The 23,162-nt window shown below is 41.8% G+C and overlaps 1 protein-coding gene across 3 annotated transcripts in view; it reads right to left on the reverse strand.

The window, feature by feature from the left end:
- Positions 1 to 518: 518 nt before the first annotated feature.
- Positions 519 to 23,162, reverse strand: part of LOC111841653 (NLR family CARD domain-containing protein 3-like) — a 45,555-nt gene continuing 22,911 nt past the window's right edge. For 2 of the 3 annotated variants that reach the window (XM_072715739.1, XM_072715738.1), the window contains exons 2-11: positions 17,681 to 17,765; positions 17,472 to 17,549; positions 17,314 to 17,381; positions 15,993 to 16,266; positions 15,789 to 15,830; positions 13,843 to 15,607; positions 11,487 to 11,660; positions 6,722 to 6,895; positions 6,561 to 6,607; positions 519 to 1,338 (exon numbers count right to left, since the gene is read on the reverse strand). In XM_072715739.1, the coding sequence (XP_072571840.1) occupies positions 815 to 1,338; positions 6,561 to 6,607; positions 6,722 to 6,895; positions 11,487 to 11,660; positions 13,843 to 15,607; positions 15,789 to 15,830; positions 15,993 to 16,266; positions 17,314 to 17,328 (3,015 nt within the window). In that variant the 5' untranslated portion in view covers positions 17,329 to 17,381; positions 17,472 to 17,549; positions 17,681 to 17,765 and the 3' untranslated portion in view covers positions 519 to 814. Of the gene's footprint in view, positions 1,339 to 6,560; positions 6,608 to 6,721; positions 6,896 to 11,486; positions 11,661 to 13,842; positions 15,608 to 15,788; positions 15,831 to 15,992; positions 16,267 to 17,313; positions 17,382 to 17,471; positions 17,550 to 17,680; positions 17,766 to 23,162 lie in introns of those variants that run through there. The other variant, XM_072715740.1, reaches the window with a different exon arrangement.

Raw genomic sequence — 23,162 nt, forward strand, 5'->3', positions numbered from 1 at the left:
AAGGAGTGGAAGATCGGGGCAGGACACATTGTTTGGATACATTTATTTTCTTTCTTTACTGTTTTCTTTACTGTTTCTTTACTGTACTGTTTTGATAAATGTGTTTAGATGTGTTTAGTACAGTATATGCATTTCTTGTTTTATCCGGTTCATTTTGTGTTTAAATGCTAAAAAAAAAACATATTTAGGTGTAATTTTTTGCAGTCGGGAACCAGTTAATTGGTTTTCCATTATTTCCTATGGGGAAAATTTGATCACAACTCGAACTTTTTAGGATTCGAGCTGGAGCCCAGTGTAGCTTTGAGGTACCACTGTACTTATAATTTCCAATTTCCAATGTTTTTACTTGTTTTTACGTTCTGTTCTGTCTCCAGTTAAATGGTTATTATATACATTGATTCAGTATCATTGTGTTAGTTATGTTCAGCTGCAGCAGTAAAGTGAATTTAACTTAATCCACCAGACTGTGGTTTCATTATGTGATTCAGTTATGCTTTGGGTGACGCTGAAGCAGGACATAAATAGGACAGAACAGAAAGCCTTTATTGTCATTGTACAGGGAGGAAATATAGTAAATAGACATAAATATATAAAATGTACATATAGATGGGAGGGGGAAAGCACCCCCCCCACTCATCAGGATTACATTTAGTTACCCTTTAGTCAGAGAGAAAAACTATAAAATTATATTTTTTTTATTCAGCTTGCTGAACACAGGCATTTATTTTTGTCAAACATTCATTTCAGAGTAAAAAGGATTATAAAGGTTAAAAAGCAGAGATTTTACCTTTTTGCCAGGAGAACCAGCAACACATCACAGAGACATTGAGGAGTTTATATTAACATAAAACCCTGGATAGAGGGGCTCAGTGAATGAGGAGGTGAAGCTGTACAGGAGGGTCAGTCCATCAGAGGAGACTCTGTAGAATGACAGAGCACCAGCCCCCCTGTCCAAATACACTCCTACTCTGTGGGAGCCTGAGGGCTCTATTGATATGAAAGTCCGTTTATTATTGTGCCGGACATAGTAACTGTCAGGATAATAGTACAGACTCCATGACGTGTCATTGTTTCCAAGCCCACAGTCATAACTCCCTCCTTTCCTCCTGATTCCTTTATAAGTCACTCCTATCTCAGCTCCATCTCCATCCCATTCAGCCTCCCAGTAACAGCGACCAGTCAGACTCTCTCTGCACAGAACTAGGTACCAGCGGTCAAATCTCTCTGGATGATCAGGATATGGCTGTTGCTCTGCCCCCCATGTCACCTTCCTGTCCCCCCATGAAAGAGACAGGTGTCTGTTTGCTGTGTTGGGGTCCAACGTCAGCTGGCAGGAGTCTGTAGGCAGGAGGAAGAATTATTAATACCATCAGGCAGCCTGTACTTTATGTTTCTGTACAATATAAAAACAGCACAGCTTCCACAAACGAAACGGGAACTGAAGATTATGAAATAGCTCAGGAAATGTCAGATGGTGCGTGACGCGGGCGGGAAGATTCGCCAAAATCTAAACCGAAATACAAGGAATATGGACTTTATTTTACATTATGCCTTTTCCTTATAATGGGCGTCAATGGAGGGGAAAACGCTTAAAGTAATATAAAGTTCTTATTCTTAGCATTTCGGTTTAGATTTCTTGTCAGGTGAAAGTGTTTATGACCAGATATATGTGTGAGAAATATAGTGATTTTTGGTGGCTGTCTTGGTACTTTAAGTTACATTAAGCCTTTTCCTTATAATGGGCGTCAATGGAGGGGAAAACGCTTAACGTAAAATAAAGTCCATATTCCTTGTATTTCGGTTTTGATTTATTGTCAGGTGAAAGTCTTTATGACCAGATGTGTGTGTGCGAAATTTGGTGATTATTGGTCGCTATTTTGGTACATTAAACCACATTAAGCGTTTTCACATTAAGCATTTTAGAATGTCCCCACACTGGTCGATAACATTTGCTACTTTTAGAACGGACCATGCTCATTTGACATGGATGATCGACGATCGTGTGTCCGGGGCGCCGGGCCAGTTTTGATTAGGCCCTACGGGTGCTACGGTTGACAATTGGGAAAAAATGAAATTCGACTTTTCAAAAATTCAAAATTCGTCATTTGAAAATTGAATTCGCCAGAGTGACGATTTGATGCCGTTTTTCTTCGTCACCATGGGTTCCGTCTTCGTCAATGACGAGAGTGACGAGCGGCAGCGGGAACCCTGGCCATTGTTAGCAATATCAGTTGATAACACATTACGCGCAGTGCTTTACGTATAAAACTCCGTAGCAACACATCCACAGATGAGTTGGACGGTATAGCGTGTGCGACCGATTTAATGAGCCACAAATGAGAAGTAGTGCTTAAACAGTATAAAACTACAACTTTCCCTTCTGTTGATAAAGGGTGCAGCCATCTTGGATTCTGAACTCGGGATCCTCTGTGCTGCTCCGAGATATTTCTCGGATCTCCGAGAAATGGGAGCACGCATGTCGTCACTTCCGGCTTCAAAACTCAGAATCCGACTCGGAATACGAGTTCCAAGGGCAAATGGAACGCACCAAAACCGCCTGAAATGGGTTGACAAAGACATTTCAGGGATTTTGAGTCATTCTGCGCTGCAGATGGGTTAATTGCGTAAAATTTTTTAATCAGATTAATCATGATGATGGATTAATCCGCGTTAACCCGTTAATTTTGAAAGCTCTAATTATTACTAGGGGTGGAGCCGAACCCGAATACGGTATTCGGAAAGGCACAAATAATGTGTTTTTTATGAATACTTATTTCAAACAAATACTTTTAAAATATTTGTATTCGGGAATAAGAAAAACTTTATATCAAAAAGATGCGTTTCCTCATGAGACCGCAGTGCATGCCCGGGTGAGTGAGTGAACTAGTGAGTGAGTGACGTTCAGGAGTCAGGGGGGGAGTAAAAGAGACGACTGACACAGGCTGCTCCACACAGCAACATAGAAGGCTCGGCTGAGCGAAAAAAGACTGCATCACTGTTTTTGTTGAATAGATTTTTGTACCTTAACTTAGTTCCGGAGGCAGTTTATAACTTTCAGGAAGCGGAGTTTCATCGGGAGATTATTCGATTACGCTGCATTATTGACGTCTGCAGTCGGGTGCTCTCATGTTCGCTCTACCTGTTTACGTAGCTCCGCTTACGTAGCTCCGCTTCGCGTCGGGTCCTGATCACACTGTCGGGGCTTATTTCTGCGATAACTACCGGCTGCCTGTACATTATCCCTCACTTAGCATAGCCTCCCGTCACTAATTAACTTAGCTGAAACTCCCCACATGGATTTGGGCAGCCAAATAGAAAAGAGTGTGGCTGCTGCTGAGCCATCTCTTGGTCCTCCACCAGCCAAAAAAACTTGCTCAAGTTCTGTGTGGAAGCATTTTACAGTCAGTGCTACAGATAAAACCAAAGTGATATGTAATGTGTGCAAAGGTCAAATCAGCAGAGGCAGAGATATCAAACATCTGTCAACATCTGCTATGCATAATCACATGCACTTAAAGCATCCTCTCCTGGTACTGTCTGCCAACCCCCCCACAAGCACCAATTCCCCCACCAGCACCAATTCATCATCACAACCATGTTCTGCCAAACCCTCCACAAGCACCAAATCATCATCACAGCCATGTTCTGCCCCTGCAAGTCAGTTTCAATCACCTATATTAGCTGCATTTAATGCAAAACAGGCTTATCCACCCAACCACCCCACTGCAAAGCAAATAACAAACACAGTGGGAGAAATGATTTGCCTTGACCTGATGCCCTACTCAGTAGTGGAGAATAAAGGTTTTCGCAAGCTTCTCAATGTGGTTGCACCTCAATACCAACTACCATCTCGTTGGCATTTCTCTCGCACAGTTATACCACAACTTTACCAAGATGTGAAAACAAAAGTAAAAGAAGCTGGTGCTATGACCTCCCTCAAGATAGTTGAGAGCTACTTAGCTGAGGACAGCACTGAATCACTGACCTCAGATCCTGCAGTGACCTTCTGGTCAAAAATGATGCAGCCACAGCCAGCTCTGGCTCATGTGGCAATGAAATATCTCACCTGCCCTCCAACAAGTGTCTCCTCTGAGAGGATCTTTAGCACAGCAGGAGATATTGTGTCCCCACATCGCTCCACACTGCTCCCCTCACATGTGGAGGAGCTTGTGTTCACAAAATACAACATGGAGAAATTTAACTGAAAGTATGTTGGCAGAAGATATCTTCTTCCAAGTGAAATATGGTTAAGTTATGGTTAAGATAAAACATAAAAAAAAAAAATTAAAAAACATTAAAAAAACCTGTTTTGCGTCTGTTTTTTGGCAGACAGTTGACAATAGCGGGGCTGCATCTTTTAGTTTGTAACAGTATTATATAGAATATAACTTTTGTTCTGCCAGATCTCCCAGTCAGGGGTTGATAAAGTTTAGTTCTTGGAATTCTGTGCATTAGAAAGAAGTTCTTTCAGAAGAAGAACAGTTCTTTGAAGTATTATTTGTTTTTATTCTGTCTGTTCAGCGTCCTCCAACAAGGACGGGTGGTGGTGGGGTTCATAATCAAGGGCATAACTTTGGCTGGAACATTGGGGGGGTTGAGGTCTCCACCCATTATGGGGGAAACATGATTATTGGGTGGGTTATATTGGCTGGATCTGATTATTGGGGGGGTCATGACCCCCCCTGAAAATTACGCACCTGTTCATAATGTTCACAATGGTATTTTATTAGTTGTTGATTTAACCATGGATGAGGTAATGGCTGTTATGTTATTTTCTTTTCAATGACGTTCCTTGTTACATGTTCATTGCTGGATTTATGGAAAAACATCAACCAATATTGCATATCCATAATTATTATAATGGATATAATTAAAGAATACGTACACTATAACGTAAATTAGAAGTCTAATGCAAAAAACTGGATTTTTATGCCTATTTTGAATTTTACTCGAATACAAATACAAATACAAATAGTTTTCCCCCCTCAACAAATACAAATACAGATACAAATACCGGCTACTTTGCACATCCCTAATTATTACATATTTAAAGTGATATTTAATAAAGGTTTGAACCTGGAATCTGATACAAACGCCTCCGAAGACGATTCCGGCGCCTAAGCTGCGCTCCAGGAGGATCCAGTATTTGCAGTGATTGTCTGACATGGTCTTTAGTCACAGCAAAGCCGCTCTGAATGCATTTCACATGCATCAGCTTATTTCTGTGAAGCGTGTCATACTGTATATTCTGATCCGGGAGAAACACTGCAGTGTCAAGCGGGGCGGAATAGGTGCCGCGCAAAGTCGGCAAACTAATGATAATACAATGGTTTACAAACCATCAACAAAAGCGGATTAAACTACACAGATCGCGCATCATGAAAAATAGAAAGGTTATCTCATTAATTCAGAAAAACAGAAAATTATTACTCAGAAAAACAGGAAAAACAGGATGATTATTACGTTAATTCGGAAAAGAAGAATTGATTGTTTTTCAGATGAATGCAATATGCTTCCATAGAGAACCGCTTACCGCGCGTGTGACTATATGCAGTGCCGCTGCTGCGAGGCATGAGCCCTGCATCTTGCGCAGGCACGTGGCCGTTCTAATCTGTTAACATGGGCACCGGAATGAAATTCGATATTTTCTGCCGCACATCCAGTGTGTCCCGGGCACAAATTTCTTTTAGCACCGTGGTTCAGAAAATCTTATTAATATTTATGAGTGAAGCCCTACATGATTGGCTGGCTCATTAATATTTATGAGAGGGGCACTACCTGATTGGCCAGTAAACATCGACATGCGCTGCCTGTTTTTTCTGCCTAAGGCAGGGGTGCCCAAATCCAGTCCTGAGGGGCTGGAGCCCAGTGTAGCTTAGTTCTTTCCCTGTTCCACCATAAATGATTCAGCTCAAGGGTTGTATTGTAATTAGCACAAGGAGTTGAATCAGGTGTGTTAAATGAGGGGAAACCCAAAAATGTGCAGGGCTCTGGCCCTTCAGGACTGGATTTGGACCGCCCTGGTCTAAGGCATTCACTGGCCAATCAGAAATATGCTCTCATGAATATTAAGTGTTCCACAATCACCCTGTAAAAATGCAGATTCACATTTCGCACTTGAGGAGAAAGAGTGCCGTCTTAGGACAATACTAACGAATCTCACACAGAAAACACATACACTCATGGCATGCGCCAAAACACAAATGCAAAGGATTTGTTTTTTGTGAAATTAAACATGTACAACTACATCAGAATATATTTTAACCATCTTACACTCCCACACAAACACAAAGACAATATGAGCAGCTATAAAGTATTTGTAAAAAATATTTTTAAAAATGACTAAATGAATTGATGGTGTTTTTGGTGATGATTTTGATGTTTTATTTTTCTCATTTGGATGTTGTCTAAAATGACACAAACAGAAACTCACCTAAACACAAACATGGAAATCCATCTACACACAGTGCAAGAAGTCACACTCATCACAACAATTGTGTGAATACAACCATAACATAGTATTAATGGTATTATTAAAAAATACATGCAAACACACTTACATTTCTGTACGCCTGGTCTGGTCCTGTACTCTCCACAGTGGTCCACACTATAGGAGAAGCAGAATGACATAGTGCTGCTGTATCCATTTATTTATTGGTGCCTCTTCTTCACATACATGCATAAGTATCTGTAGCGTGTCAGACACACACTCTCTACTCACTTCAGCTTCTCCAGTTTATAGCTGGAATCCTCCAGTACAGCAGAGAGCAGCTTCACTCCTGAGTCTCCTGGATGATTGTAGCTCAGGTCCAGCTCTCTCAGATGTGAGGGGTTTGACCTCAGAGCGGAAGCCAGGGAAGTACAGCCTCTCTCTGTGACTCTGCAGCCTGACAGCCTATAGAAAGGAAATCACAAAATTTAGGACAAAATACAGATGGAAACGATTCTTTAGAATGCCAAAGCTGATGTACCCAAAGCGACCAGCGATTGGCCTGGACCCACCAGAGAAACAGCCCTTCAGCACCTCTCCCTTTTCCTCCATCCCTGTTCTTCCTGTTCCTGATAAAAAGCTGCCATTCGGGGGTAATATTCTACACCTGAGTTTGCCTGTGTGTCTCTGTTCCTGCGGCCACTACACACAGTTCACTGAAGTTCATCTTTTAGCCGCACTGACTGTGTAGTAACAGACACAAATGATCAGCTCAGTTCAAAATTAAACCATCCAGTGACCCACTGCATGAAACTTAGAACAACAGGATTCCTTGGACTCCTGCCACAAGAAGAGCACTGATGGCAGAGAGGATGAGGCCCTGGGGTGACACCAAGAGCAAACGGTGTGATGTCACAGGTGCAGGAAAGTCAGCTAAACCCCAAAGGGTGACAATCAGCACCACAGCACTGGAGAGAAGCCACTAGATCCCCAGAGTCAGCCGCAGAAACACCCGTGAGGAAGTGAGGAATGTGAACAGGAGGTGACAGCAGCTGATAAGAGCTCTAGAGAGGGGGCAGTATTGCCTCCCCCAGTACGACTCAAAACCTGCATCGTGGACAACCCCACAATGAAAATTACTTCACTGTGATGGTGCATCTGCATCTGTGTGAAGTATGAACCAGCCCTGGACAGCAGGGGGTGAGGCTGACTGGTGAGCAGGCCGCTTGTCGTCTCTCTCTCTGAAGACAGACGGCCTGGAGGATGACCACACAGAAAGGACTGCCGCCTCCCACCTGCTCAGACCGTCACCAAGGAGCCGGTCCCAGCCGTGTGCCCTTTCTAAATGTACCCCCTTTCCCCCCTAAATAAACACTGCCCATTTGGGGTGTCCACTGCAACCCTGTGTCTCCTGCCTCCTTACCCAACACAGGAGACTAACCTGGGGAAGATTAACCTTCATATCCAGATCAGAACAGAGCTGGGAAACACCTCCATCTGACCTCCGAGGGGAATCGCTGATGATCCCCCAAGGGGAGGGCTGTACAGAGCCTCCCATGTTCTGGCTGTGAAAACACTGGCAGCAGGTGAATATGTGTACAGTGGATGTCAAAAGCTGACACACCTCTATTGTATCTGTGCTCTGACCTAAAGCTTTTCAAGGTATTTTCTTGAACTAGTTCTCCTTCTTTTCCAAAAAATATAGCTGCCATTACAGATTTTCATTTCGGCCTTTACATAATAAAAGGTGACATTTCAATAAGTGTGGATTTTAATAAGCAATGCAAAAATTATATGTGACTCCTCCCATAACATATTCAAACCAATAAAATTGCTTCCACTGCAGTTGTCAGCCATCTTTCTGCCAGGTGGCCCCAGACTGACTAGTAACTCTGTGAGATGTGAACATCCCCAGCAGCTAATGCAGGCCAGGCAGGCTGTGTTAGTTCTCATTCCAGCCTAGGTGATGCATGGCTTGTTTTATATTGAAATTGTGCAAATTCTGAATTTAAAAGTTAATTGAAACAAATTATAGATGCAACAGTACTTTCAGGAATTCTGTTTGAGAGACTTTAGCACATGAACATTTTAAACCTTGTGGTCCACACAGATCTGTACAGTACAGTGAGAGCTGATTACAGGAGTGATTCCTCTCTGACAGGCGGCTGATGTGACACAGGAAGGTGCCCATGCAGCAGGCATATAAAATAAAAGAGCATTTTATTTGGTGTAATTCCACCTGAGCAAATGTGATTTAAGTTTATCTGTTATGAAACTGTGAAAAGTCCAGCCCATGCATTTACTGTAGTATATAGTATAACAATATTAAATCAGTATGACAATACTAAGACAAATAATCATGTCCTCTTTTCTGAAAAATATAAAAAACTGAAAAGTAAAAAGTGTAAATTGATATCTGCTTAGTGGGAATGAAATGGTGTGAGTGCAATGGTTCACTTGTCTGACTGTCCTTGCAGCCACAGAAACACTTTATAATAGAAGTGGGCGATAAATCGATTTTAACGATTAATTCAAATTTACAGTTCAGGACGATGTGTTTTTATGAAAATCGATTTTATTACTTATTTTACACGCGAGCGTCAAAAGCGGAACTAATGCTACGCACCGTTCTTCACGGGGAAATTAGCGCGGCGCACCCAAACACTGTAGCGTATTCATAAACGACATGGCGATGGTTCGGTTTTGCGCCGTCGGACACAAACCAAACAAGTCCTCGTTGCAAAGTCTCTTTAAAAACTGTTGCAACCAAAGGAAGCAACACAATAAATTTATTCCAGCACCTAAAGCAGAGGCACACAGTGGAGTGGGAGAAGTGCAGCTCCCAACGAAATGAAAATAATCTCGCAGCACCAGCACAACATCCAAAGTTAAGCAAGCAACCGTCCCCGACACGTTTTCGAGCTGTGTGCCGTATGATAAGAATGGGCCACGGTGGAACGCGATAACAAACGCTGTCGCGATGTATATTGTAAAAGACATGGTGCCCATACATACTGTGGAAAAGCCGGGATTTAATAACATGCTAAAAGTTTTTACAACTTTCTAAAAGTGTTTACAATGGTGTGGTCTGCAGGGCTGTGAAGTTTTGAAGACAGGCAAGAGTGACATTCCACAGGATGCCTTTTCATTGGTTGTGTTGTATTTTACTCAGATACAATAGTACTATTTTCTGATTGGCTATTGTGTAGGCCCTTTCTTTTTTTTGATTGGCTGGTAAGTGACAGGCTCTTGGGGCTCTAATGGTGCGTTCGTTCTTTTTTTTTATTTATTGCTTTTTTAACAGTATACAAACAATGTAAAACACATAACAAATACAAATTGCATTTTAAAGAAAAAGGGGTACATATTCTTTCTCATTTACAAAAGATTCTTCAGGTCCATATATAATTAATATATAAACTTTTCGGTTTTTTTAAGTCCATCCAACGTGTTAAAATAAAATTTCAATTCCAACTTAAACTGGCATATATTAGGCTTCTTGTGCGTTCGTTCTCTCCAAGTCGGAACTCGGATGAAAACGTCACGAAACGTCACGAAAAACGTCACTTCCCGTCGTAAACACGCCTCTTATGACGTTGATGTCAGACAAGATTTTTGGTGCGTTCGTTTTTCTCTCGGAACTCGGAAATTCCAAGTTGAGTGACATCACGTCCCACAATCTCCCGTTCGAGCTACCCACATCTCGGAACAAACATGGCTGCCTCCATGAGCACGTTGCTGTGTATTGTTGCTTTATATTTTAGCAGATTTGGAGTTTTACAAATGAAGAAAATGGAGAAATTTAGATTTTTCCGAGAGACAAACAAGAAACACGAACTAGTCAAACCACATTAAAAGCTTTATAAAATATTTTAGTACATTCATAGCGATATTCTTTTTTCGAACAGTAAATAAACTACAAACAAACCAAGTCGCCATGTTGAAATTACGTCACAAGGGCAACTCGGGCAACAAAATCTTATCCGACTTCAACGTCATAAAAGGGGCGTGTTTCCGACGGGAAGTGATGTTTTTCGTGACGTATCGTGACGTTTTCATCCGAGTTCCGACTTGGAGAGAAATAATCGAACGCACCATTTGTTGTCCGAGTTACCCCTGTGACGTAATTTCAACATAGCGGCTTACACACTCAACAGTAATTCTATTTTATAAATCTTTAAAAATGTTTATTTTGTTAAATGTATTAATAGTTACAAATGTAATTGCACGTATTCGATTTAGAGAATACCATATCATGACCGTAAACAGTATCCTAGCATGCAATATCAGATTTTTACCACACTTGTTAGTGTCTTTGGTTTGTTTGTAGTTTGTTTGCCAATCGAAAAAAGAATATCGCTATGAATGTACTAAAATATTTTATAAAGCTTTTAATGTGGTTTGACTAGTTCGTATTTCTTGTTTGTTTGTCTCTCGGAAAAAATAATCTCACTCCAAATCTGCTAAAATATAAAGCAACAACACACAGCAGCGTGTTCAAGGAGGCAGCCATGTTTGTTCCGAGATGTGGTAGCTCGAACGGGGGATTGTCGGACGTAATGTCACTTAACTCAGAATTTCCGAGTTCCGAGAGAAAAACGAATGCACCATTAGACTCCAGCGGAGACACGCTTGTTTTATAGTGAGGCGCTACTGTGCCGCAGTCTGGGGAAAAATTGGGCTCTGCGGCATATTAGCCTACAAATTATTTTTCAATGTGTGGCGGGAGTGCGTGACAAAAGACTGAAAAGAGTGACTGTCACTCTCAATGCGTGACACTTGAGAGCCCTGGGTCTGCCATCTCACTTGCAAGCATCTTTTTTGGCTTGTCAAATTGCACTTTAACTCTAAAAAAAATACACTTAAAACTAGATTTGAACCATTTATTTGTCATCTGTAGTTTGATTTTTAGTAGGGGAGGGGAAAATCGATTAAAATCGAAAATCGGATTTATTGTGAAAAAAATCGGAGATTTTATTTTTAGGCTATATCGCCCAGCTCTACTTTATGATGTTGAAGTACCAGTTCAATATTTGTACCGTCAAACTGGACTGACCTTAGTATCTCCAGCTTACAGTATGAATCCCCCAGTCCAGCAGAGAGCAGCTTCACTCCTGAATCCTGCAGGTCATTGTCACTCAGGTCCAGCTCTCTCAGGGGTGAGGAGTTTGATCTGAGAGTTAAAGCCAACGTGTCACAGCATGTCTCTGTGAGATTACAGCTGTTCAGCCTGGAAAAAGAAAATATGTTAAGACACAGACACATATATACACTCACCTAAAGGATTATTAGGAACACCATACTAATACGGTGTTTGACCCCCTTTTGCCTTCAGATCTGCCTTAATTCTACGTGGCATTGATTCAACAAGGTGCTGAAAGCATTCTTTAGAAACGTTGGCCCATATTGATAGGATAGCATCTTGCAGTTGATGGAGATTTGTGGGATGCACATCCAGGGCACGAAGCTTCCGTTCCACCACATCCCAAAGAAGCTCTATTGGGTTGAGATCTGGTGACTGTGGGGGCCATTGTAGTACAGTGAACTCATTGTCATGTTCAAGAAACCAATTTGAAATGATTCGAGCTTTGTGACATGGAAGTAGCCATCAGAGGATGGGTACATGGTGGTCATAAAGGGATGGACATGGTCAGAAACAATGCTCAGGTAGGCCGTGGCATTTAAACGATGCCCAATTGGCACGAAGGAGCCTAAAGTGTGCCAAGAAAACATCCCCCACACCATTACACCACCACCACCAGCCTGTACAGTGGTAACAAGGCATGATGGATCCATGTTCTCATTCTGTTTACGCCAAATTCTGACTCTACCATTTGAATGTCTCAACAGAAATCGAGACTCATCAGACCAGGCAACATTTTTCCAGTCTTCAACTGTCCAATTTTGGTGAGCTCGTGCAAATTGTAGCCTCTTTTTCCTATTTGTAGTGGAGATGAGTGGTACCCGGTGGGGTCTTCTGTTGTTGTAGCCCATCCGCCTCAAGGTTGTGCGTGTTGTGGCTTCACAAATGCTTTGCTGCATACCTCGGTTGTAACAAGTGGTTATTTCAGTCAAAGTTGCTCTTCTATCAGCTTGAATCAGTCGGCCCATTCTCCTCTGACCTCTAACATCAACAAGGCATTTTCGCCCACAGGACTGCCGCATACTGGATGTTTTTCCCTTTGCACACCATTCTTTGTAAATCCTAGAAATGGTTGTGCGTGAAAATCCCAGTAACTGAGCAAATTGTGAAATACTCAGACCGGCCTGTCTGGCAGCAACAACCATGCCACGCTCAAAATTGTTTAAATCACCTTTCTTTCCCATTCTGACATTCAGTTTGGAGTTCAGGAGATTGTCTTGACCAGGACCACACCCCTAAATGCATTGAAGCAACTGCCATGTGATTGGTTGATTAGATAATTGCATTAATGAGAAATTGAACAGGTGTTCCTAATAATCCTTTAGGTGAGTGTATAACCTACACATTGTTAATAGTACTGACAGCAACATTAAAACAAGCGAGCAGCACAGGCCACTGGTGGACTCAGAGGGGGGATGGGGGGGCAGTCGCCACTCTAGTGCCCCCATGGCTGAAAACACATCACAAATATTCCCTTAGGAATGGTGAAAATGCCACTATTAGCTGCCCATCGCACGATTTAGTACCATCTAGGGTGCCCCCTTCACGGGAGATGGTGCCTTATAGAACAAGAAGATGTGATGAAGTGTATTAATGAGCCCTTCTAGTGGAGAGAATGTGATGCAGTGCCCTATAAGGTGCCCTTACGATGGTCTAAACTTGTGGTGGGCAGTCTTATCCAGAAAGGTCTGCTGGGTATGTGGGTTTTCGCTGCAACTCACTAATCAGATTATTAATTAGAGCACTGATTAGCTGAAGAGTCCTCACGCCTGGGTTTGAACAGCTGACTTAACAAACCTGACAGACTGCTGGTTCGAGATTCGGCAGAATAGTCACATGTCTGTGGGCCCATGAGCAAGGCCCTTAAACCTCCAGTTCCAGGGGTGCTGGATGCCAGCCAACCCAGTGCTGTGACCCCTAAGCTTGTTCTCCCTGTAAATGTGTCTGTGTCTCTCATGGAGAGTGAGAAGAGAAACATAACAATATACCAGTACTTGTGCAAATAAAGGATCATTTCACTTATAAACCTTCCAGATAAAGAGCCCTCTTTGTTTCTATAGCAGGTTAGGATGCTGTCCCAGTTATCGGAAGGCATAGTGGATGTTAGTGGAAATGTCACTTTTGTGTTTTTTACTACATCACATAAAATCTGCATTCAGAATATCAAAAAACAAATCTAGCCAAGTCATTAATCCCTGAGGAGGAAGAAATTGTATGTTTGATATATTACTGCCAGAAAAGACATGTTTTACATCCTCACATCACTTACAGAGCTGTCTTTGATGTCTTGACCACAGGCAGCAGCCTCCAATGCTCATTATCTGATCTGAAGAATTTCTTCAGATCAAACACATCCAGCTCCTCATCTGACATCAGCATCACAAAGGTCAGAGCTGAATACTGTGCAGGTGAGAGATTTTCTGCTGAAAGGCTTCCTGAATTCAGGTATCTTTGTACCTCCTCTACTAGAGAATTGTCACCCAGTTCATTCAGACAGTGGAACAGGTTGATGGTTCTTTCTGGAGATAAATTCTCCTTTATTTTCCCCTTGATGTATTGGGCTGTTTTCTCAATGTTATGTGAGCTGGTTCTTGTCTGTCCCAGTAGCCTTTGTAACAGAGTCTGAATGGAGTCTGTTGAGAGGCCCAGGAGGAAGCGGAGGTAAAGGTCCAAGTGTCCATTCTTGCTCCTTAATGCCTCTTTCACTGCAGTCTTCAGCAGGTCAGCTGATGAGTTTGATAGAAACACATATAAAGCAGCGAGATACTCCTGGATGCTCAGATGCACAAAGCAGTACACCTTTGTCTGGTACAAGCCATATTCCTCTTTAAAGACTTCTGTGCACACTCCAGAGTAAACTAAAGTTTCTCTGGCATCAAGGTCACTCTGTTTCAGATCTTCCTCATAAAATATGAGCTTGCCTTTCTCAAGGTTATGAAAAGCCAGTTTACCAAGTTTTAGAAGGAAGCATGTAATAAGCTTGGTTTCATTTTTTTTCATCCATCCATCCTTCAGTTTTCTGTAGCAGCTTGTCCTATTCTGGGTCATAGAGGTCTGAAACCTATGCTTGTCATTTTTTAAACTTGCCTGAAAGATCAGGAAGTGTGTATACATTTCAGTCAGAGTCCTTGGAATTTCTCCCCTGTCAGACTCACTAAAAAGACTCTCAAGAACAATGGCTGAAATCCAGCAGAACACAGGAATGTGGCACATGATGAAGAGGCTCCTTGATGATTTCACATGTGTGATAATCCTGCTGGCCAAGCTCTCATCACTGAATCTCCTCCTGAAATACTCCTCCTTCTGGGCATCACTGAACCCTCGTATCTCTGTCACCTGCTGGATGCACTCAGGAGGTATCTGATTGGTTGCTGCTGGCCGGGAGGTTATCCAGAGGAGAGCTGATGGAAGCAGATTCCCCTTAATGAGGTTAGTCAACAGCACATCCAGTGATATTTTCTCTGTTACATCAAACCAGGTCACATTGTTCTGAAAATCTAGAGAAGTGCGACACTCATCCAGACCATCAAAGATGAACAAGATCTTCCACCTAAACAGCTCAGTGGATTGAAATAGCTTTAGTTCTGGGTCAAAGTAGTGAAGAAGTTCAATCAGACTGAATTCACCCTCAAGCAAATTCAGGTCCCGGAAAGGAAGAGCAAATATGAAGTGAATGTCCTGGTTTGCTTTTCCTTCTGCCCAGTCTAGAATAAATTTCTGCACAGAGACTGTTTTCCCAATACCCGCTGCCCCTTTAGTGAGTACAGTTCTGATAGGTGTCTCACGTCCACATAAGAGTTTAAATATATCATTGCACTTCACTGTAGTATCTTCTGTTTGCCTTTTCTTGGATGCTGTTTCAATCTGTCTCACTTCATGTTCATCATTGATTCCTCCAGTTCCACCTTCAGTTACGTAGAGTTCTGTGTAAATCTCTTTGAGAAGTGTTGGCTGTCCTTCCTTAGCTTTCCCTTCGGTTACAAACTCAAATTTCTTCTTCAGGTTACATTTTATTCTGTCCGTCATGAGTTCCCCTGAAGAAATACGGGAGGAAAATGGACTATTTCTCAAAAGGATCCTGACCAGAATATAAACACACACACACACACACGTTTTTCACTATTTCACTGTGATAAACGAAACTTTAAATTTCACATCATACAGATTTTTTTCTGAAACACCACATACATGTAGATAACAACATACACCTCTTACTTTTCTCTGATACGTCACCCAGCTCACTTCCTGCTTTGTTACCTGAAAAACGAAAGAATTTCATATTCAGTTCTATCTTCATCATCAGTATATAGCAAACTCTTCGTCATTTCCCATTTAATGTTATTTAATATATTTATTTTTAAAAACCTAAAAAAGATTACATTTTATATGAAAAACAAGAAAGGTTAAAAATATGGTTACACTTCTGCAGGTCTTCATTCAGTCTCTGAACAAGATCATTCAGGTTCATCTTCTTCAGGATTTCAAGCGTGACTTTGAGAGCGCCGACTTCACCATAGGAACGTATCATCATGTCGGCGATGCCCATTCTGTTCAAATTCTCCAGCTGACCCCTGGGAATGCGCCGATACTTTTCATATGCCAGATGAATCAGGTTATATTTAATCTTAGTCAACTCATCTTCAGTGAGCTCCTCCAGAGAACGCAACAAGAGGTCGGCGAGCGAGGTCTGGGTCTGCAGAATGTCAGAGATGAGTCCATGAGACTCACAGACCTGTTTATGGTCACTCACACACATGCACTGAACTTTCCCTTAACAGAAGTCAGTTTTCCTGCTTACAGTCTTATGTGGTTGCTGAAGACACCTGCTATGATTTTTCATTACTATAGGAGACACACGTGTGTTTATTTCTGCATTATTATTTAACCTTATTTAACCAGGTTAGTTTCACTGATTTTAAAAATCTCTTTTATAAGAGAGACCTGTCCAATATAAAGAGTTTAAATTTAAGACCCAGTAGTGTCAATAGGGTCAAAATCAAAACAGACTACAAACATCATGTTAAGGCAGCATCCGATATAATTATACATATCTTAGATTAAGTTATTCTGTCCCAGTCTGTCTGTAACATTTGGTGTAGGGCAGTATGGAAGTAATATAATTATACATATTTTAGATTGTTATTCTGTTACAGTACGTCTGTAACATTTGGCATTGGGCGGTACGGAAGTAATATAATTATACATATTTTAGATTGTTATTCTGTTACAGTACATCTGTAACATTTGGTGTAGGGCAGTACAGAAGTAATATAATTATACATACTTTAGATTAAGTTATTCTGTTCCAGCCCGTCTGTAACATTTGGTGTAGGACGGTACGGAAGTAATATAATTATACATATTTTAGATTGTTATTCTGTTGCAGTTCGTCTGTAACATTTGGTGTAGGGCGGTACAGAAGTATTATAATTATACATATTTTAGATTAAGTTATTCTGTTCCAGCCCGTCTGTACCATTTGGTGTAGGGCAGTACGGAAGTAATATAATTATACATATTTTAGATTAAGTTATTCTGTTGCAGTTCGTCTGTAACATTTGGTGTAGGGCGGTACGGTACGGAAGTAGCCTGGGGAAGAGCACTGTGGAGAGGGAGCTTTTTATCTGCTATGTTTAGCAACCTTCAGCTGAAAATCGTTACTCAGCTTAAGCTTCCCTGCCTTTCAGTGTCTGGTATTTATGGACAAAATGCATCAAATGCCGAAATGCTGTAGCCAAACCTCTTGGTGAGCCATTGCTTAGATGATTATGGCTGTAAGGAAACCAGGTCCTGTGTATCAGTCTGACTCTAATAAAAAACCAAAAGTAATGTTAGCTTTATATTCAAAAGTCAGTTTAATATCTTACATCCAAAGCAAACTGGTCAGTTTTTACTCACACAGGCAGTTTGCAGTCACAGGCAGAGACGTCCACTGATCATTTGGACTCATAACTATGGGTCATACAGTATTTCACCCTGTGTTTAAGTCAAAAAAAGGATACAGCCATTACACTGCATGTTCCTTCAGTATTCAATGGGCACTTTGGAAATGAAACTATACGCTTTTCTATCAATGTATTCAGTGCTTGAAGTGGGTCAGTACTCACAGGGATGCAGTACCAGCACCTCTTTGTTTTTCTCTTCAGAGTACCGGCACCGCACAATATCTGCTTAGAGTACTGGCACCTGAGACTGAATAACAATAGAATGGAATAGAAGCTTTATTGTCATTGTATATAACATACACAACAAAACTAGGCATGCAGCTACTGGTCAATGCAATAAAGAATTAGAAAAACACAGTCAAATAAATAAATACTTATCTGTGTTTGCATATGTAATAAACAGCCAACTAATGGAGGCAAGTAGCAAAAATCAATACTTTGGAAGAATAAGATAAATTGAAAAGGATTAGTATTATTAAACTGGTTTTTGTAATCACTAAAGACTAATATTGCACATTGATCATTTTTTTGTTGTTGTTCAGTGATCTTTTGGTCTAAGGGAAGACACTGTCCTTGAGTCTGGAGGTGCGTGTTTTGATGGACCTGTAGCACCTACTGTACCAGAGGGCAGCAGGTCAAACTTGTGGCCTGCGGGATGGGCAGAGTTTCTGAGGATGTTTTGGGCTCTGGAGAGGCAGAGGAAGCTGGAGATGGTCTCCAGGTGTCATGCACGTAAGAGATACGGACCGGGGAAGTAGAGGCAGGACTTAAGGAATCGGGGAACACGGGGTTTAATCAACATACTCAAAAAGACGTTAATGACCGGACTGGGGAAACCTACTCAAACGCAGACTGAAATACATCAGACTAATTCACAAGAAACAGCTGGTAACACGGGGATTCCACAGGAGGTAGCGAGGGGGGCTTGGCACACGGGAGGATCGTACGAGCAGGACATGAGACCAGGGATGACAGAGAGCAACTGATGGTTTTTTGGGTTGTTTTGAGTTTCTAAACCTCTAGAGGACTGTCCTCTGCAGATGAGCCCCCGGCATACCACACTCTCAGGGGTGGAAGTAACAAATTACAACTACTCACGTTACTCTAATTAAGTAGTTTTTTTGGGTAGTTGTACTTCTATGAATATATTTTTAGTCTGTAATTTTACTTGTACTTAAGTACAAATTAAAGTAAGGAATCTACTTTGCTACTTTTAAAATTGCAATTCATTCCTGAGTACCCCAACAATTTGAATTAATATTCAAACTTTTGACTGGCATTTCGGTAGACAATAAAGGTATCCAATGGCAAACGGACCAATGAACCCTGATATCTGGATTGGAAAAAAGCACCCAGCCCCACTGCAGCACGTTCTGATTATAATCGCTCAGTAAAGGAGCTCGGAGTAATCTAAGGACTGAAGGTCTGGAGAAACAAACTTCTTGGAGGACAGCAATATTCAAAGCAGTAAAAATGACCGAGAAATACCGGAGGATGAGTGTCCCTGGCCGCACTTGGAGGAGCTGTTCACGTACAAAGGGAGGAAAGGAGACAGCGTGCTAATGCAGTGCAAACTTTGTTTGCCATCTGCAGTGATTTCGGCATACAAGACTTCAGCCTCTAATCTCAGAAAGGCTCTGTGAACTTTGAAAATCAGCTTTTGCTGAAACTTAACAAAAGGTTCAGAAAGTGAACTTTCCAAGATATATTTATGTCCAAGGCTTTAAGGCCCTTGCCCAGCTGTTTGCTGGCTCTGCTCTGGTAAAAGTTATTACTACAGGCAAAACTCCTGTTTGTTTATTTTCACAAGTAATTCCACTGGTAGGTTTATTTTAACACCAGAAGAGAGATTTTCAACAAAACAAACAAGAAAAAAATCATTATGTAACAGGTACAAATCAATTTGTTATTTATCTAGGGAAATAATTATTTGATCCCCTACAAGCCAGCAAGAATTTAGGTCAAGTACATGTGCACTAACACAACACAAGTAGTACTTAATTAAGTATTAACAGATACTAAACCAGCATTGTCATTTAATGGCATTACTTTGTTAAACAGTATTCTTGGGTCACCAACCTGTCTACATCTTCAACCTTATTACCATGGGAAATAACAAAGAGCTGTCTAAGGACATCAGAGACTGTTGACCTTCACAAATATGGAATGAGCTACATGACCATCAGCAAGCAGCTTGGTGAGAAAGTGACAACTGTTGTTGCAATTATTCACAAATGGAAGAAAGACAAAATAACTGCCAATTACCCTCGGTCTGGGGCTTCAAGGATGATCTCATCTCATGTGGCATCAATGATCTTAAGAACAGTGAAGGCTAACCCCAGAACTACACGGGAGGAGCTCGCTAATGATCTCAAAGCAGCAGGGACCACAGACAACAAGAAAACCGTCAGTAACACATCATGCCGTTACGATTTTAAATCCTGCATTGCTTACAAAGTACCCCAGTTCAAGAGGGCCCATGTTCAGGCCTGTCTGAAGTATGCCAGTGAACACCTGAATAATTCCAATGAGGCTTGGAAGAATATGATGTGGTCAGATGAGACCAAAATCGAGCTGTTTGCTATCAACTCTACTCGACGTGTTTTGAGGAAAAAGAATGCTGACTGTAACCCCAGGAACACCATCCCTACCATCAAACACAGAGGTGGAAGCATTATGCTTTGGCGGTGTTCTTCTGCCACAGGACGGCTGCACCGCATCAAAAGATGGATGGGGCCATGTACCATAAAATCTTGGATGAGAACCTTCTTCCTTCAGCCACCCCTTCAGCAGGTGGGTCTTCCAGCAAGACAATGACCCTAAGCATACGGCCAAGGCAATAAAGGAGTGATTCAAGAAGAAGCACATTAAAGTCATGGAGTACCCTAGCCAGTCTCTGGACCTTAATCCCATAGAAAACCTATGGAGGGAACTCAAGCTTCCTCTATCCAAGTGACAGCCTAACAACCTTAGAGATTTGGAGGAGGTCTGCAAAGTCGAGTGGATGAAAATTCCTGATAATCGGCGTGCAATCCTGGTGACCAACTACAAGAAACGTTTGACAGCTGTGCTTCCAATCAATGGTTATTCCACCAAGTACTAAAGCATGTGTTACAAGGGATCAAATACTTATTTCCTGAGATGAATGACAAATTGGTTTGTAACTGCTACATGATGATATTTTCTTGCTTGTTTTGTTTATAATCTATCTTTTGCTGCTAAAATAAACCTACCAGTGAAATTATAAACTTCTCACTTATTTATTAATGGATCAATTTAAGAATTCAGCTAGGGGTCAAATAATTATTTCCCTCACTGTATTTCATCGGTAATGTAGAAATGTTTGAAGTAGCTGTTTTCTACATGGTTCTCCAATTTGATTCAGTGGTTATGGATAATTAATAAAATATCAACGGCTAAAAAAAGTAAATAGTAGTCTGAGTAGTTTTTGAGAAGAGTACTTTGTACACTAGTACTTTTACTTGTAATTGAGTAGTATTTCAGCAATGTAACAATATCTGTACTTAAGTACCAATTTTCAGTACTCTTTCCACCACTGCACACTGTAATGCAGTACGCCAGGATGCATCTGATGGCAGAGCGATCAAAGGCCACAAGCAGCTTCTGATCCAGCTTGTTTTTCCTGAATACTTTGAGGAAATGGAGTTGCTGTTGTGCCTTCTTAGCAAGTGTCGAAGTGCTGGTAGACCAGGAGAGCTTCTCAGAGATATGTACCCTCAAGAATTTGATGGAATGGTCTCTTTCCACAGAGACTTCATTGATGTAAAGTGGGGAATGATCACCTCTGTGCTTTCTGAGGTCAATGATGACTTCCTTTGTCTTTGTGATATTTAGCACCAGATTGTTTGTTGAACTCCACCCTGTCAGTTTCTGAACCTCTGTACCTCTGACTCTTCTCATCCTGAGATGATCCCGATAACCATGGTGTCGTCCATGAATTTGATGATGGTGTTTGTGTGATGGGTGGGAGTGCAGTCATAGGTATACTGGGCATAGATTGGTGGGCTTGGCACACGGCCTTGTGGAGAGCCAGTGCTGAGGAGTGATTGTAGATCTTGGTGAGGATGCCCGAGAGCTGGGAAGGACATGCTTTGAGTATTTTGCCTGATCCTCTGTCAGGACCAGCAGCTTTCCTCAGGTTGGCTTGCCTGAGTGCACATCTCACTTGGTGTTCCTGCAGAGTCAGTGTGTGAGTGCTGGAGGCTGGGGGGGACAGTGTGACTGTGTCTGACCTGTGTGTCTCAAAGCGAGCAAAGAAGCTGTTTAGCTCCCCTGCCAGTGGGGCGTCTGCATTAAGTAGCGGTGTTGCTGCCCTTGTAGTTTGTGGTCTCCCTGCCACACCCGCCCTGGTTGCTGTCTGTGAAGTGGTCCTACATTTTCAGTTTCTGTGCCGTCTTGGCAGCTTTGATGCCCTTCCTCCGCTCAGCTCACCCTGTGCTGTACTGTACCCTGTCCCCTGTCCTGAAGGCAGTGTGGCGGTTCCTGATGAGTGAGTGAACTTCTCTCATTATCCAGGGCTTCTGATTTGGAAAAACCTGGGCGGGTTTGTTGACACTGACATTGTCAGAACAGCTTGCAATGTAAAGGAGTTTGTGTGTCCTGTTCTAAGTCCTGATATTCAACAAGACCCAACTCGCCCCATGGGGGCCATGCTAATCTTCTCTCTATCATTCCACTTTTAGTATATGTGCTGCCATAGCGAGCAAAATGCTTCTCCTTTTACATGACAAATGTACAAAACATGCAGCCTCAATGGTACAATAATGTTCCTCAGAGTTCATTTCTGTACCTTAAAAGGTACATTTACCTACAACTGTAAGTAACACCCTCCGGCAAAGTCAGGGACATAGGCTGGGATGAGGAGAAGAGCAAGGTGGTCTGACTGGCCTAAATGTGGTAAAGGCACAGTTTTGTAGACATGCTTGACGTTAGAATAAACGCTGTCAAGTGTGTGTTTGCCCCCTGGTTCATGTATTGAGTGAATTTGGGGAGTACAACCTTTAGGCATGCCTGATTGAAGTCAGCAGCTATGATATTCCATCAGGATTAGCCTGCTGCTTGTTTATAATACTGTATAGTTGGTTCAGGGCAGTGCAAACACTGGCATCCAGAGGGAGGAAAGAGCCATGACAGTTACTATAGTTATCTTTCTCGGTAAATAAAAAGGCCTGTACATGACTGACAGAGCCGCTAAATTGGGAGAACAGCGATTGTCTATGGCAGTGTTTCTTAAAGTGTGGGGCGCGCCCCACTGGTGGGGAACAGAGACGTGACAAGTGGGGCGCGAAATACAGGGGGACTTTTTTGTTTATTCATTTATTTTTTTCATTTGTGTTATTAAATCTATTAATTCATTTATTTAATTACCATACACCCAAAACAAAACAAAGATACATTTAAACGTAATCCTAAATTAAAACAACATCAGCGAACGAATGGCATTGAAAATGTCACGTGGAACCACAGTACTTTACGACAGTGATTTTACGTCGGAGTAATTGAAGTGGAATAATTAAATGTGGAGAGGCGGTACACAGTTGCAGGTATAATTAAAATGGATAGATTTGTTACACGGAACGAAAAGAAAACTGGAGATTCGCGCCGGCAGAGAAAACCAAGACAG

Source organism: Paramormyrops kingsleyae, chromosome 8 (assembly GCF_048594095.1).
Source record: "Paramormyrops kingsleyae isolate MSU_618 chromosome 8, PKINGS_0.4, whole genome shotgun sequence".
NCBI lineage: Eukaryota > Metazoa > Chordata > Actinopteri > Osteoglossiformes > Mormyridae > Paramormyrops > Paramormyrops kingsleyae.